Source organism: Dermacentor albipictus, chromosome 4 (genome assembly GCF_038994185.2).
Source record: "Dermacentor albipictus isolate Rhodes 1998 colony chromosome 4, USDA_Dalb.pri_finalv2, whole genome shotgun sequence".
In the NCBI taxonomy this organism is placed as follows: Eukaryota; Metazoa; Arthropoda; class Arachnida; order Ixodida; family Ixodidae; genus Dermacentor; species Dermacentor albipictus.
Genome location: NC_091824.1, coordinates 78747645 through 78765243, shown reverse-complemented (window position 1 = coordinate 78765243; position 17599 = coordinate 78747645). Strand labels below are relative to the sequence as shown.

Below are 17599 nucleotides of genomic sequence, written 5' to 3'. Positions count from 1 at the left end.
TAGTGATTATTATGTTAGTACGCCTCACAACATATGCGAAAATTGCTTAAAGTATTTTCTGATTAACTATGTGAGCATCGGAGCATGATGTTATGTGATCTTTACAAATAAAGAAGAAGTTGCTGAAAGCTTGGTTTGTTTGGGTACTTTATAACCGACTTCAACACACCTTATTACACATCCCCCCGGCACACTCTGCTCCAACTTTGCTTTTAGATGCACAAGCGGCACAATTGCGCATGCAGATGTTTTTGGTTGTTAATCTATTTGTGCTTATTATATTATCAGTGCATCCGTCCAATGGCGACATCTTCCAAGTCATGTTGCTAACTGACATGAACCGGTTAATACATTACAAGGATTGATTTCGCTCGATTCTATAAATTTGTTATTGTCATCCTTGGTTTAACCCCACTTTTATCACGTGTTAGAAAGTGGGCGGAGTGCCGTTCAGACCACTGACTAAAAAAAAAGTTAAGGTATCCGAAAATAACCAACAGATTATCCCGTCCCTGCTTAGGAAAGCTGACATAGAAGCACATTCTCAAACGTGCCCAGATGCGTTCTTCATTTTTAAAGAATTCTTTTCATTTTCCATTCTTTCTGCCTTTCGTCACCGACTGGCATGAAACCAAGTCTACGTAATCGCCAGTATCGACCAGGCGCTGTGATGAACGGTATGGGAGGCAACTATTTATTGTACAATACGGCCTCAGCCCTCCTCTTTTACTACGACAGCACTTAAGAGGTCAAAACTGGGTTTGCTCCATCAGTCAGTCCTTTCTTTTACGCTGTCGTCATCGTTAAGGCAGCTACTTAACCTCAGCATTACGAATACGCTCCCCGCATGGCAAGTAAACAAAAACTGTGCACAAATTATCAACGGTGATTGCCAATGTAAGCGAATGGCCTAAATCTTCTAAAAGCTATTTGCTTTAACACAGGAATGATGCACTTGAAGGCGTATGTTGGTTAGTGAGAATACTTAGGTAGCATTCGTTGTTTCGTTGCGTAATCCCGTAGAGAACAGATCCATTGGCCAGCACATTTGTAGCGACAGTATGCGTGGCTATATATCAAAGCCGATTCGTCCTATGTGCGTTGTTCTCAGAGGCGCGAGCGCTGGCGTGGAAGGCTCCATCATCCTTTCCCATCACTGAAGTCTCCCGCAGCGGCCACAGGGGGTGAAGCCAGAGGGATAAGAGGAGAGCTGTCCTTTCGGAGCGCTCCCACCACAGCAAGTAAACCTTCAGATGCCCCCAAGTTTTCGCGCGGCAGCCCGTACCTCTCAAGTGGCTATAAAATTTGTAATTTGGTGACGACCGCGTCCTGCAACTCTGCTGTGCGAGAGCGCACCTACCATTCGCATCGGCGTCATTGTATAGATGGCGAACGTATGACCACCCCCAAAACGGGCGAAATAGCCAAATAAGTTTATTCGGCTATAAAAAGCTTCCCCCGCCACCACCACTGCAGATGGAACTCCAGCCCTTGTGACAATGAAAAGCTGAGTAACCAGACGTGCTAACCTCTGCGCTATCTTTTCTTTGCTTTCATAGTGTTTATTACAGTGCGTAAAAGTGACACGAACAAAAAGCCTCACCTGACATACTATTCACCCTCACAATGGTAGGCGCAATGATGCCATCACGAGTACGCATACTAGTAATATTCATAGTGCCAGGCACTAAAGCACACGCTCAAGGGCCACCACAAAGGACGGTGCTCACACCCTTCCAAGTAGTTCTTAAATAGTGTAGTTATCGCCAAACGGTCGGCAAACAGAAGCACATCACCAAGATGGGGTACAAGCCCCGTCTAAAGTCCCATAAATAAAAGACATCATTTAGATGGACAGCCATTCGAGTGAATGCATTCCAGATGAAATGACACGTTCTGCGTAACAGTCAACTAAGCATTTTTCACAATCTGTGTATTCCCATCAGAAAAACAAAGGAACATATTAAACGGTACATTACAACGAGAAGCTCCAGGTATTCAGTACTGTGCGATACTTGGAGTTATGCGCAACATAGTGACATGGAAATTTTGGCGACATCTTCTGCGGAACGTAGACTCCAAGACTGGTGTTCTGTTCAGGTGTTTTAGAGGCTTCTCGCAACGTCATGACTCCTCGTAACATCACGATCGAAGTCTCCATAACGAAAACAAAGCTTAGGTTAAATTCGCCCGCTTGCAGGGATTCTAAGTGAGAACAGCACGCAGGGAATGCTGCAGCGAACAAGGAAACAATTGTGCGCAAGGCAAAATAGTTGTTTCTGAGGAGGTGCTTTGTCGACAAGGACTCCACATCAGCAAGGTAGTGATGAAGACCAGCTGCTGTGATAATAAATCATTTTCTAGCAGGAGGAGCCCTTGAAATATGCTGACTCTCACTCTGTGCCGCAGAGTCCAAGACGGCAATAAGGAGCTAGCTCCAGAAAATAACTGAGCAAGTGTTTCCATAAGCAGTGCTCAAGAGTTTTTTTCTTCGCTTCATGGCTACGGCGCACTTTTGCCCCTTAGTGCCCTTGCGAGCGGGCTAATTCATCCTAAGCATTATTTTCGTTTCGGGGGCTTTCAGCGTGAGCGTTATGTTACAAGCAGCCGTGACGTTGCGGGAAGCTTTGGTGTTACAACGAACCGCCTTGTTACAAGCGGCGTGATGTTACGAGAAACCGCGATGTTTCAAAAATATCCAGTTTTCTAGTTCACAACTGCTTCGCGCACCAAAAGAGAAACAGAAACCACCGGAAGATGATAGTCCATGCCGCGCGATAGCTTCGTGGTGTAAAACTGCTGATAAGCGCAGTTGTGTGCGATGCGGGTGTGTGCGTGTGAACCGACAACGTCAAAGCGACGACGATGGAATTATGGCGATGGTGTGACGTCGACGGCAAAAAAATGATGATAGCGTGAACACGACCTCCGTGCGACAGCTACAGTGTGATGGTTGTGTGACGACGACGGTGTCGTGACGTCAGAGTGAAGACGTTATTAAGACGAATACAGCATGAGGACGACGACAAGCATACACCTATATTCAAGAGGATATGTGCGAAAATCGTGTAGAAATACTTTTCAGTGTTCTTGTGGAGGTGCTCTTTGATTGTGGGTTGCAAATAGATGCAGCGCTACAAATGTTGTAGCGTTGTAGGCGAGGCGCCCCAACAGTTATTACTAAATGATGTACAGCTGTGTTTTTTTGCCCTGCAAATTTCTATGGCCTAAACGACGGTAGTTATAGACGTTTTGCGTATGCTTTAGATTCAAGCTAAATAATACTATGTTCGTTAAACAGAGAACAAAATGTTGGCCTCACCCAACAAGTTTAGACTGGATGCATGATGATCGCGCGAAAACTGATCAACGCGCATCTTTCGGTGAAAAAAATTTTTTTTAAGGTCGCAATAAAAAGAAGACAGCTCTGTTGCTGACTCACTAAAGGAAAAATTTCATTTGCGAGTGAGCGTGTCTCTTCTTCTGCCTATGGTTTCTTAATCTTCTGCCGTTTTCTCCAATACGCATCTGTAACACTCGCCCAAGTGTCAACTCTCAAGAGTAATCGACTGCTCTTTGCAAAGCGGACACCAACAGATATTGATTACTGCATTGCTCAGCGATTTCTACTTACCTAAATTTCTCTTGCTGAGGGAAAGTACCAGCACGGCTACAGCTCTAAACGCAAAATCGTGACTGCATGATCACTTCCAAAGGCCTTCTTTAAAGTAAGACACGCAGGAATGATGAAATTCGTTACTTTAATTAAAATTTGATTATGGCTAATTCTTGCTGCCGGCTTCTAAAACACTGCGCCCCTGCATCAATTTCACGTGCATGCGCTGAACTAGGAGTCATGGCTCTTCGTTATCGTCTGTGGAGGTAGTCCTGAGTGGTCTGTAAGATGACCGAGACATCTCCAACGAAGACCTACGGAACAGGTTGCTGGGCAACACGGTGTTACAGTGCTGCGAGCGCGACGTGCGGCGACTTTGTAGCCGGTGCGCCATCTCCAACGAGACGTCTGCGTACGCCTCGATCGTCGACTCGGTCACGGAGTGATGGCTCAGCACAGAACTGAAGGCGTGGCAGGAGAACTCCGAGGGCCCGTCGCGCAGGAAAGCGTCTCTCGCCGAATTCTCTTCGCTGCTGGCAAAGTCGGGGTCAAGGAACCTGGTGGTTGCTGCTGTGGCAACGGCGTCGACGCGTTCGTCGTCGTTGTTGGCGGACTTGGAGAACCGAGAGCTAACCTTGCGGGCCAGCTCACGAAGACGCCGGCAGCGAGGCAGTGGCCTCCTGTCCAAGGTCGAGCGGCTGCTGCCTCCCTCGCTTCTCCAGAGAATCCTGGACCGCGCCGGTTCCTGAACCGCAGCCCCAGGGAACGAGCCCGGATCGTCTGACAGGGAGCCGTGGTCATTGAGGCTCCCCGTGAGCATCTTGTTTTCTTTGTTCTGCCAACGGGTCCAAAACTCGCGAAGCCTCTTGACTGAGTTGAATATCGGATTGCGCGTGTTGTCGCCACCGCTGGAAGCGCCGGTTTCGTCAGCCGACTCCTTGAGCACGTAGTTAGAATTCATTTTGACCTCCTGGTGGGCCCCAAACGAGCGGCCGTTGTACTGGAGGCGTCAACGCCGGCGTTGGTTCGTCCCTCGCTGCCGGAGCTACCCCTGCCACGCCGTGGTTGCGCTCTCAGGCTACCCAGCAGAGGAGAAGCATCAGTGATGGCACGGCGTACAGTCGGACCAGGCAGCAAAGCAGCGTGACCGCGAGGATCTTGCGTGGCGGCATGCCCATGCTGTGGAACAGCTGCAGAAGGTAGGCGCACTGCAGGGCTCCCGTGGCCAAGCCTGCGGCCAAGTCTGCGTTCCACATGCTGCCCAGCAGCTGGACGCTGTCCACGATGGCCGGACTCAACATCTCGGCGGCGATGGTGGCGTCGTGCTTCGCGGAATTTTCTCGAGGATTCGTATGTTGCTCACCCGCGGCGCTGTCGCCCGACGCCTTTCACGTCGGCATGTCGCCGCCGCCCCGTCAGGCTGCACACGGAACGCGAGCTGAGCGCGAGGCTGATGACGCTGCTGCTTTGGCTTCCTTTGTTCGGTTCGAAGCTTTTTTTAAGTCGCAAGCCACGTGAAGCAGTCCGAAAATAACGAACGCACTGATATGAAAAGCTTTTTATCGTTTGAATTTGTCTGTCATATGTTTGGCATGCACTCGATGTCGCTTTTTGATCAAGTAGCCAAGAGACCCCTGTTGTTGCGCCCGTTATAAGTGATAATATCCGCTATGGGGAAATCCTGAAAGTTTATGCTAAACCACAAATTGGCAAGGAGAGCAAGGACTTGCATGCCCGTTTATTGGTTTCTATGTATCATGTCGGGTTCCTCTACAGCAAGCCGAAAATGCGGTGTGACTGATAGCACCACTGCAAATCCCACACTGGGTTCGTGCCATTATTGAAGGGATCACCATCGTCATCATCTCCATTATCATCATCGCTAATCATGCGACAGGGACGGCGCTCATTGCACGTGAGTACTGATCAAGAAGAACTGCATAAACCGCTAGCCCTGAAGGACGCACAGTAAATCGTTTAAGTACATCAAAGCCTGCAGTCTTTTTGTACATCATATGTTTCGCTCGATAGTATCAGTCTCTTTTAAATTAATATGGTTCAATATTTCTGTTACACCATGACTTAATTTCTAATTTAAGTTTTCTTCGCCACTGCACCCTCTAACTGCTGGGCTTACAGCCCGATAACCGCAGTGGGTAAGCGCCATGGTTTAAGGAAGAGTAAGGGTTGGTATGGTGTGGTATGTTATATTTCCTTAAACAAAATATAGTATCGTGGAGGGAAAGTGGAGAAAAAGCTGCTCGTGACAGTTTCACTATCCATGATACCTAATTTTTATTATTATTATTATTATTATTATTATTATTATTATTATTATTATTATTATTATTATTATTATTATTATTATTATTATTATTATTTAAACATATAGAAAATTGAAACATACAGAAGTAAAGCACGGATCAGGCTGCCTCCGGAAGAGGCACAATGCCTGTCTACTATTTAGGAAAGAGGGAAAGGAAATTGAAGACAGGAAGAAGGGGAGGAAAGAGAAAATAAATAAGGTGACCAGATCATGAAAACTAAATGAAACAATGACAGAGAATAGAGTACGGCGGTAGGAACAGAAAAAGTCAATGCAGGTCGCTGTTGAAAAAATGTTCAACAATCAAATTATGTGCAATGTCTAGTAAACGGCAAAAAAAAAGAAGGCTGCAATTTTTTAGAAAAGGAGCAAGCAAGCAGTCATCACACAACGCAAGCCGGCTCATAATCTTTACAGCATCGTCGTTTTGAAGCAAACGCGTCTCTATACTCCGTTCCATAAATAGCAGTCAACGCTGTGGAAGCTCCGCAAGAAGTTCGGTCAAGCGAAGGTATCACTCCGCGCGTTCCGTCCATGCTTCGCTGCGCGCCAACCGCGTTCGCTCGCACGAGCATGAGCGTGGGGCTACTCGAGGCGACTCATAAAAACCCGAATAGAACAATACATATAGAAACGATTTAATTCAATGCATAAGCAGCTGCATACCACAGTGTGTTTGTATCTAAGAATTAAAACTTGTTTCATTCAATACTGAGCCTATATAAAAAAATGGCTGTGGCTTAGGTAAGGTTAAGCCCAGGATGCGAAGCATACTAGCCTTTATTTTAGTTGTTGAACCACTGTTTAGCCTGGTGAACTGCTGTTGCTTGGCTATATTTGGTTCGGCTAGACGAAGAAACAACTCATGCATTACTTCAAGAGTGGAACGCGACAGCGTTCCCGTCGACCCGCCAAGGGGTGTAAGACAATGGGCTACAGGGCAGCGACTACGCGCCCCGCATTGGACGCGGTGAGCGTCGAGCAAAGCAGCGTTCGGCGCGGCAACGAAATGTGCGCCTGAGCAAGAGACGCACGCCTTAGGAACAGCTCGTTTCTAAGGCAACACCCCATTCACTAGAGGCGCTTTTGTACCGCTTTGAAGCATCGTACTCGTGGCTCAGTGGTAGCGTCTCCGTCCCACACTCCGGAGACCCTGGTTCGATTCCCACCCAGCCCGTCTTGCAAGAGTTGAGCCAAAGCCACTTCTCCTCTGTCGTGACGTCACGGTGTCACGTGGTTTCAAGGCGACACCGCCGCGCCTGAGGAGCTGGGTTGAGCTCTCGTAATATGCTTCGCATAAAAACAGTTGCGTACAATCGCAGTCAAAAAGCATCGAACTATATCCAAGTGCGAACGAAGACATTGCAAAAAGTCTCTCTAGCCTCCACAGCGTTGACTGCTATGTATGGAACGGAGTATAGTTTTACGTTCCATGCTAACGGAGAAAAAAAAAGTACGCTTGAATAAAGGGCATTACCCTCGCTCTGATTGACACCGCAGGACTCTTTTCTTGCATGATCAGCCGCTTTCTGGTACTCCATCATAGTTGCGGTCAACTTAGGGAAATTTATTCAAATTTATGATGATGTTGCTAACGCAAATTATACCATGTGCTTCACAAACACTTGTTTTTTAATTATATTACTATTACTTAATATAGACGATTCGAGCTAAAATGGAGATGTGATTCTGCATTGCGGGAGAATGCAGTAGGAGAACTGACAACTGGAGCTGGAATGTATTTCACGCCACATATCGAGCCCGCATTTCCCTAATTTGCTGCTAGGCACAATGTTTCTGACAGACAGAAGGTTATGGTTGTATCTCGAACACACTATATTTAATTATCAGAGACCACCGTTGCTGAAAGAGGCCGTTTATACCACATAACTAGAAGTCAGCGTGCACCTTCGAGCTAAGATTTAGCAAGCTTCCCTCTGAAAGTTCATGCCTGAGCTCAGACGCAAAAAAAAAGAAAGAGGAAGAGGGAGAATGAGAAGGAAATGGGGTTTTAAGTGCCATAACCACAATGTGATTATGAGGCATGCCGTAGTGGGAGATTCCAGATTAATTTTGACCCACTCAGGTTCTCTATAACGTGCATCTAAACGTAAGTGCATGGGCGTTTCCTTATGCTTACCCCATTTGAAAGCGACCACCACCGATGGAATCGAACCCGCAACCGCATTCGCAACAGAGCGATGCCATAGCCACTGTGACGTCACCGTGGGCGGTGCCAGATCTAAGCAACGGTGCCACAATGCGCGGTAGAGAAGCCAACGCTACGCTGCTATAACCCAAGGTGAAGGCCAGCGTTTATTTTTCTGTTAGGCGACTGGCGCACGATCACCCCGTTGATACATGCTGAGATTTCGTAATGGATGCGTCGTCCTAGAGGTCACTGCAGCTCGATGGGACGCTCTTCGTTTTGAATGAGACCATCGGGCTTCTTTCTGGTCAGGTAGAACCGCATGGCAAGGACTCCGCAAGCAATACCGACCAGTGTGAAAGTCACCGCAATTGCGGCGAACACGCCTGTGTGTTAAAAAGCGTTAAGGTCAAAATTCAATCCGAAGTTTCCTATGCACTCAAAGGGAATGCATATTGCAACGATGAAACATGCATTTGCTCACCTAAGCCAGCTGGAATCTCCATTACTGCTGGGGAGATTGCAAGGAGAGTGTATAATTTAGCGTATAAGTATAGAGTAGATTACATACTGCCTCCTCAATCTCTCCATCAATAATGGGCATTCAGGCTGGCTTAAGTGAGCTATTGTTACAAGGCAAGAGGTGACTCAACTCGAGGTCAGTAGCATACTGGAAAGAAATGGCTAAGTCCACTGTCACTGGTTCTAAAGAAAATCTTGAAGGCCCGAACGCGGGTGAAACTTGTCAAATCAACGTATTGGCGCTCCCTAAATATACAGCATTCGTGAGATGCACTTGTTAATGAACCCCTCCACCTCCTTATGTGTCCCTTACGTGCCCTAAAACATGAAAACTGATCATCGTATCCAGCTGCAACATGTTAATAAATGCAAATAGAAAACGTACCAGGGCTATAACCAGCGTCTTGACTAACTGGAGAACTTTCCTTTCTTCGAACAGTATCATCCAGGGCCTTCTGTGGTTGGTAATAAAGCGTACTTTTCCTCTTTGGCCATTCTACCTCCAGGAAAGAGTCCTTCAGTGCCTGGTAGGAGCGTAGCTAAAGGAAACAAATTAATGTTCTTAGAGCTTGCAAATTGTCGAAGGCGGGCACATCACTCAAGTTTTAACGACAGAAAGGCAACGTGTGCGCCTGAAGATCATCTGCTTTTCACATGCAGTGATCTTGTACATTCGGGATTATCGTTTTTAAAAACTCAGGAACACCGAGGATTCTTTAAACTCTGCTGCAGAGGCGTACACCTGATTTTTTATAAGCTCTGTCGAACGTTGAAGTAAGAATACAGTTGAAACTCCATTTATTGAAGTGATGACCAGGCTCGATTTATTTCGTTAAATCATGAACTTCGGGAAATCGAGTAAGAGATTTTTCGGCCCTTCGAAACCTAAGATTGTAACGCAGTGACGCCCAAAATGTGCCGCGGAACTGTATTTGCCGCTAACTGTCCTCGAGGGGGGCCAAATACCGCCACATCTAGCGCAATCTGGTACGCAAAGGCGCTAACGACTGCTGACTCCACTGTTCCGTGCATGGGCACGGCGTGCAGCCTCGTCAAAATAAAGCTAGGGCCGTGACTAGGGTGCCTAGACATTTTAACGCGATAGCGTCAGAGCGCACACTCGAAGAAAAACGCACCTGCGTCAAAATTAGAAAAAAATCACAGCTTTATTTACTCATTTGTTTCTGCAAAAGCTTCGTTAAAGCGGGTTTAATGCAAGTTAGCTTCATTATTTTGGGTTGATGACAACACTGAACCTTATGGGTACTTGCCGGGGAATGGAAATTTCTTCGTTGGATTGGTAACTTCGTAAAATCGGGTTTCATTGACTCGAGCTTTAACTTATTCAATGTCTATAAACTATGGAGTTATGGATAGATGCTATGAGCGTCCCCATTGAAACGGGGTGGGGGCTGCGCTCCCAAGCTCTTGTTTTTATTTTGCCTAATGTCCTACTAATTTTTTTTTTAATAGCGCGCAAAGAATTCCCCATCTTAAACTTCGTGAACCACCATAGGGAACTTTGTTTTTGCACGCCTCCGTTGTTTGTGGACTCCCTACTTCTTTGCCACCGAACCTCTAATCGCCTTTTACTAATCAAAGAACACGAGTGTTCTCGTATACCGTCCCCATCTGAATGCGACCACCGCAGCCGGGGTCGAAACCGCGAGCGCGTGATTAGCAGACCAACGCGATAGCCACTGAAATACCATGGTGAGTGGGCCCAAATGCAAGCAACGGCGCCACATTGCACGGTAGATAAGCCAATGGTGCGCTGGTACGACCCTTAAGCTGAAGGGCAGCGTTTATTTTCCCGATCCTATCCTATTTTATCCTACCTCAATCTAGAAATACGACAGTGTAAGAAGACAAAAACAACATGTTTTTTTTTTTTTCGCTAACGCCAGATTTACGCGAAAGGCAGAATTTTAGTAACGCTCTGACTGTGCGTCTCTTCGCGGAACTCAAAAGCGAACACCCGCGTGTCCCGAAAACGCAGCCATTTAGAAGCGTTTTCTTCCAGCGCTTGGTCATGCAGCAGGCATACACGCGTGACTCTGTACCTGTGAAAAACTAATTGCGTTATTTCTGACTCCGGGCGCTCGTGTTGAGTAAGGTTCCTTGTGGTACATCACGAACGCTGAAGTAGAGCAGCGGTGCGACTGCTTTAAATATTTCATAACCCAAATATTTTGAGATAATTAAAAAAAAAGAAAAACAATATCGCACTTTTCTTTCTCGCATGCCTTTGGGGAAATGAGGCACCGGAAGAACGTCGAGAAACCTGAGAATGGCAGAAATTCGAGCTATATCGGTAAGGATTCAAGATTACAAAAATGAGTGGTAGAATAAGCAGTCAAATGAGCAATGAGAAGGACGACACAGTAGCTACTGTCAGTCGACAGAGGCTGTGTACCAATACTCGCCGTATGGACTGTTGAACGTGGCGCTAAGGCGACAGCGGCCATCTTAAGCCTCGTTGCAATTCTCTCGAAACTGGCAAAAGAGACAGCTTCGCAGCGCGAAGACAACATAGAAGTAAAAGAAAAACGCTGCAGGTTACTTCACTGCCCTAACAAGATGGCGGCTGAGAAGAATGCTCGGGAACTCAAGGGGAACGTTACCCGAGCACAAGGCAACGTAATAGCGCATTCTTATGCGCCTGGTATAAGATACGCTGTGTTTTTCGTTGGTGTGCACACACAAAGTGTTTAAATACCAAAGCTAACATTTGCTGCTCTTAGCTTTTTTTCTTGTTGACGCGAGATGGCGCCCAATCGCAGAAACGCCTTGCGAATGCATCCCAATACTTGGCCGCAAAGCAGTCTTCTTATCAGTGAAAGTAGACTGCCTTCAATGCGGGCCTGGGTCGGAGAACATCAGTAGTAAACTTGAAACAAAAAAATTGTCATCCACCCAAATTGTAGCATGACGTTGCAAAAAAAAACGCTGCGGGTCAAATCTGTACTGCAGAACTGATTTGACATACTCGTAGTAAGGATAGTTCGCGTTTGTGTTGTCCTTTTCGTTCCTCTCGTCTCTGTGTGTGTATATTTTTTTAGGGTTGCCTCTACTAACAAATAATACTGAGGTTGAGCGCCCAGTGATCCCTGCAGGGTTTCCCTCTGTCTCCAAATTGAGAAGAGCCAATTCAACAGCAGTCCAAGATAAACACTGAGGTAACGAAACGCTACATTTTTGCAAGATTAACGGTTACACTTACCTGTGTTTTGTCGTATTCGTCTGCAAGCACAAGAGTAAAACCAAAGGTCCCATTTTGGACTCGCTGCGCAATATTTTGGACTGATTCATCGACAGAAACGACACGCTTCTGCTGAAGTTCAGACAAGGGTCCCAAAATCTTGAAGAAAGCTGTTATTTCATTATTTCTTCGATAAAAGTACACCTGTTGATGACAAAGACGTTCTCGTTAACAAAGCGTAGAATAATAGACGCCGCAAGAAGTAATCATTCGCATGAGCAGTCAACGAAGTAGGAAGGGTGCATACTCCTTTGTGCTATATGTCTCGTTTTATTTCAAAAGAAAGTATATCAAAGTTATGTGGACCATTTGCTGGTTACTTCCATTTAAAAAAAAAAGCTAACTTTGCCACAGTCTGTGACGTCGCGGAGAGATGATGCTCGAATTTCAAGGAGGAGTCGCCAGATCTCCTGTCAGTTCACCTATATTTTTTGAGCTAAGCAAATATGGAGCAGTTTCTACTAGCTTCTCATTAAACTATATAAAGCACCCCGCCTTCGTTAAAGCTTTCCCATTCGCCATTCCATAAGTGAAATCTACCAGTGTTCCCTTACCTTCCCTTCCCTTTTACGTTACAGATAAAGCTCATCTTCCCGGTTGCGGCTTTCAGCGTCATCGATACAAATGTACACTTTTGAGTGGTGAATATACACTCTTGTGCACTCGAGAGTGTACTCTTCAACACAAATGTACACTTTTGGGTGGCAATTGTGCCCTTTTGAGTGGTAACCACAAGCGATGTATTTGCGGAGTATGTTTCTCGCGCATCACCGAGCGACACACCCATTAGGCGGCGCTCTGGCAGCCGCGAATGAAATATGCTACATACGATTCTCACTTATCGTGGCAACCTCATGAGACAGTTTAGCTTAGAGTACAGAAAGGGCATGGCAAAGCACAACGAGTATGAAGAGATGAAATAAATACACCGGTGGCACACTAAAGATATGCAGGAATCACAACATTTTTTCCGCTTTTGAACAGATGTGCCAGCAATGATTTCATCAACCATAGTGTAGGAAAACGCTTAAGGGCTTGAATGGAGCAGTCAAATTGAGCATTTCCTAAGCTTTAAACAGCCGTTTGTTGAATTTAGTGCAGAGGTACACTTTGATCTTGCCTTAACAATGCCTCGGCATGGTCGCACATGGTTTCACTCTATAGTCACTATGACTGGTGGATGCACTGATTACTACTGATACTGACTTGTACGTAGCCGGCGCTTAGAAGAAGAGATAACAACCTTTTGTCAAGCACCTGTACTGCCTAGGGTTAAATTGCACCCACCCCCACGTATAGCTTCGCCAACCGTTTCTGGTGTCAAATGAATGAGGCTAGGCGTGCTAGGCGTGCTAGGCTAAGTTGTCAGGTGTAAGAACGATAACATTGAAATGTAATGCCTCTTATTAAGGCAGTGCTCGTTATTAAATCCGTGCCAACGTACTTACGCCGATAACCTCGATTCTCAATACAGTGTCTATATCGCCATAGTCTTTCAGCGATCCTCGAAGGGCGTCGATAAACAACGGCCTGTTTTTCCGAATGATCTTGTAATCCTTTCCTGCAAAAGAACAGGTATATTAAACGTAACGAGCTCATTTACGCCCCATTTTCTTTCTGTATTTGTTAGGCGATGCGTTTAATGCGGTAAAATATAGGCTAAAACGCCGTCTACTTACCATGACCTTACTACGACCATTAGGACAGTCCGATGCATTCTTCAGCTTGAACGATCGTAAGAATCCTCATCGAATGACAAAGGTAGTAGGCTCAGTGTAAAGATAGCGAGGTCCCTAACCATCACAATCTGCATCTCACATTCTAATACCAGTTCATGGAGTCCATTGATGAATTTATAGTTCTGATTATTTGATAGTTTAGTTAATCAATGAAACTGGAAATGATCCAAATGATTATCAACAACTCTAGATACTACCCTATTTAGACTACATTTATTAGACTTTGCCAGTGCGGTGGTGAATTCATCACATCCATCGCGGTGCAGGTAGCCTGCAGATTATCCATGCTAGCCAAGTTTCACATTCGGAGGAAATTGTAGTTGGCAGGAAGGCCCATTAAATTTTAGCCCCTAACACGAGCTGAACAGTAACATAGCGCCCATGAGAAGCACATGCATAATCTGGGCCGATGGTTCCGAAACTAATATATTGAAGAGAGAGAAATGAAAAACGGTAGGCAAGCATGGTGACCAAAAGAGCGTCCGAGTGGCTATCAAGAGAATGCGGGTGCATCGGGCACCACATCGCTCGCTTCGGATCAGTGATTTTTTTTTTTGTATTTCGTGGACAGGCCTTGTTGGTTACGTTGGATGCTTCGCATCAGTGACGTTAGACAGTTTCATCGTACATGCGCAAAAATTTCTCAGGGCATCAGCTAGACATCTTGAATTACAACGGTGTCATGATATCAAAACATGAAAATGTCAGATGTCTTTTATCAGGTTTCAGCTTTCGTGTCCCAGTCGCGCCTAAAGGTGTTTTCTGTAAGTCCTTCACTTCCTCTTATTTTGCACTCTCCATCTCTCTCTTTTTGAAAGTACCGGCCGAGAACGCAGAAATATAATAATTCCAAAGCTCGTATTTTCTTTCTTGCGGACAACCTATGTGCAGGATGCATTACGACACTTCACGGACACTCGTGCGCGACATGAAGACTAAAGCGCGAGCGTCGGTGATTACAGTAAGTATGTCGTCGGAGGGCGTTTTTTTGCGCGGTGGAGATAAGGTGCCTCGATGTCCATCTCGCCCAGCGCTGCGTGCAGAGTGGAGACAACCTCGGCGTCTACTACGGCGTTGGGCACGAGAATTGCTGACGCCGTAGTAGACGCCTTTGGCGGACGCCGGAGGGACGCATTGCCAGCGCTCGTGTGTATCCGCCATTCATGTGCCCAAGACCGTAGTGGACGCCTTGGTTGTCTCCATAGAGTTTCCTACAAAATACTAGAGGGAACTCTGGCGCTAGTGTCTACGTGAGCTACAATGGGAGCGGTTGTCCTAGCATGGGAATTATGAGAAGTACATGGATTAGCCTAAACTTCGTCTTTTTGGCTTCAAACGGCTTTGTGACTATGTAAACTCGTCATTTTCAACAGTTTATTGCGTAATAAATAATTAAATAAACATCATTAAAATTGCCCGACAGCAGGATTCGAACACAGGGACACTAGTACAGAAGCCTGATATTGAAACCATTAAGCCACGGGTGCATGTATCGACAAGCGAATGAAACGCACTTACGAACTTATCGCGGGCATGCCAGTGCTTTGAGACGCTTGGCGCGTTTCGATTTGGGCACATAGACAAGCTCAATCGTAGCAATTAATAGCAATTGTACGCGTTCCCGGCGTCTTCTGCACTTCGAAGAATATAGATTGTGCTGAAATATACGACAATAAGATTTATACAGCGTAATATACAAAGCCATAAGAACGTCTGAATCCATAAGCACGAAGATCAGACAAATCCATGTACTTCCCATCATTCCCATGGTAGGACAACGACTGCAGCGCCAGAGTTCCCTCTAGTAATTTTGTAGGCAACTCTATGGTTGTCTCCATCCTACATGGAGTGGCGGACGAAAAGGACATCGAGGCACTCTAGGTGGAGACGCGACAGTACAACATCCATCGGTGCTTACTTGCCACATTTGCTGTCGTTTGCAGAAGCCACCACTCCCGCCTAGATGCACTCGCTTCCCTTCTCCATTTCTTTTTTTTTCTTTCTCAGTACAGCTATTCTATTATTGCCGCGACATGTGATAACGCATTTCCTTTATATCGCTTATCAGCAGTTGCATCTCGATTATTTACGCATGCGTGAAAATTGACGGAATTATTCAAGACATCCGACAGCTTGCCCGAAAAATTACGCGAAATAAGTTAAACTACCCTCCTGTTATCATCAGGATACAAGCCGTGCATTGCGTTTCGGTACAGTCATAAGGTGCTAGTCATGGTAAAAGAAGAAATCCACGGTTAACGAAGATGTCAAAAAAAAAAGAGAAAAGGTTGAAAGTGGCTTTCTCAACAGAAGACGTGGCACAGCGAAGGAAGGATGAAAGAACTGATCGATCTCCTCCAGTCTCATCTTCGCCATCGAGAAAAACCTTTCCAGCGGCACATAAGAGAGTTTTAGTGTCTCCTGTATTCCTGGAAACGCAAGCGTACTGGGCGTTTTGCCGGATGAGCGTAGGCGCAAACGTGAACGACGTGCACGCTGCAGCCACCTGGTGCCGCAGAGCTCAACCAGACAAACACAGAGCTATTGTTGCAGTAACGAAGTGAATTTTACGTCGCTGCTGGTGCCGATTTCCGGCACCAACATGATTACGCCGCTGCAGGAAATTTACGCCAGCAGCGGCGTAAAATACACTTGATTAGTGCAATATTATCTCTGTGTTTGTGTGGCTGAGCCCTGCGATATCAGTGGCTACACCGTGCAGGCAGTTCACGGTTGCGCCTCTACTCACCCGGTAAAACACCCAGTACGCTGAAGTTTACTGGAATACCGGACACGCTAGAGCTCACGGTTTACTGGAACGGCCAATGCTCGCGCCTTAACGCTCACACCGCGCGCCACTGTACTATTGTACAACCTTGCCCGTGCTTATCACTGGTATTGCTATTATACTATTTGTACGAATATTTTATCTAAACTTTGTTAGTGACGCAAACGTACTAGTTACCGTCGAACGAAACCTTGAACGTCCTTGCTTCGTGGCGAGGGACACAACCCGGTGCTTCAAACACCGACAATCGCGGCTGTTCCGAAGTAAACTTGAAGTAATTCTTCAACACCACGTGCTGCTTGAATTCCGTTACTCCGTCCTTTGTAACCTTCGAAGGAGATCAATTCGATATTTAAGTACAGTTTCATTTCCGAAGAACGGTACTGTCCACTATTAAAAACAGCATGTTGTTAGTACTGCGCCATTGATTAGAGCTGATGTACGCATAAATGCCCACACACTGTTATTTTGTGACTCCATCTCCTTCTTACAATATATATATATAATGCACTATATATATATATATATATTGTGAGACGAGGTTTAGGCTCACAATATATATATATATATATATATATATATATATATATATATATATATATATAGTTGAAAAAACGTGTCAGGTGTTTAGTTCTAGAGCGGACTCTGGCGTATAGATTGAGAATAACAGCGGCGCTCATTCTAATGCAGACACTTCCGTGACGAATTCGACTGAAAATAAGGCCTGTTTAAATAGCACCTTGTCTGCAAGCGCACGCCAGCCCCTAGTCGCATACAGAATATGCTTTCTGAGAACTCAAAAAAAGTAACGTTAATATCAATAAATTTTCATTTACTGTTCCAGCATTGCGCAGTTGTCTAATGCCAAACTCAGGACGACAGAAAGATGAACAAGTTGGCAGGGTTTCATCGCTTTCCTGTCCTTCTTGAGCCCTTGTTTAGGACGTCTGCCTCTTTACACCACTGCAAAACTCCGCTTCCAATTATACACCTAAGCCTGCTTTGTTTTGGCGCAGCCTTTATGCGTGCCAAACGGTTTTAGCCTGGCGATCAAGACCAGCTATTGGTTCCTCTAAGCGTCCTTCACAATAGCACTTGCAGGCATGCATGACAGCAGTGCTCAATAAACCACAGCGTCACATGCAAGGCTGTCAATCTAGCTAAGCCAAACTTACGCAACCTCATTGATCTTACAAG

The 17599-nt window shown here is 45.8% G+C and overlaps 1 protein-coding gene across 1 annotated transcript in view; it reads right to left on the bottom strand.

Annotated features, from left to right (window-relative positions):
* Positions 1-8246: 8246 nt before the first annotated feature.
* Positions 8247-17599, bottom strand: part of LOC135916431 (uncharacterized) — a 31031-nt gene continuing 21678 nt past the window's right edge. Inside the window, exons 11-15 of the mRNA XM_065449784.2 lie at positions 16580-16730; positions 13324-13436; positions 11837-12019; positions 8999-9152; positions 8247-8477 (exon numbers count right to left, since the gene is read on the bottom strand). Coding sequence (XP_065305856.1) covers positions 8341-8477; positions 8999-9152; positions 11837-12019; positions 13324-13436; positions 16580-16730 — 738 coding nt within the window. The 3' untranslated portion in view covers positions 8247-8340. The remainder of the gene's footprint in view (positions 8478-8998; positions 9153-11836; positions 12020-13323; positions 13437-16579; positions 16731-17599) is intronic.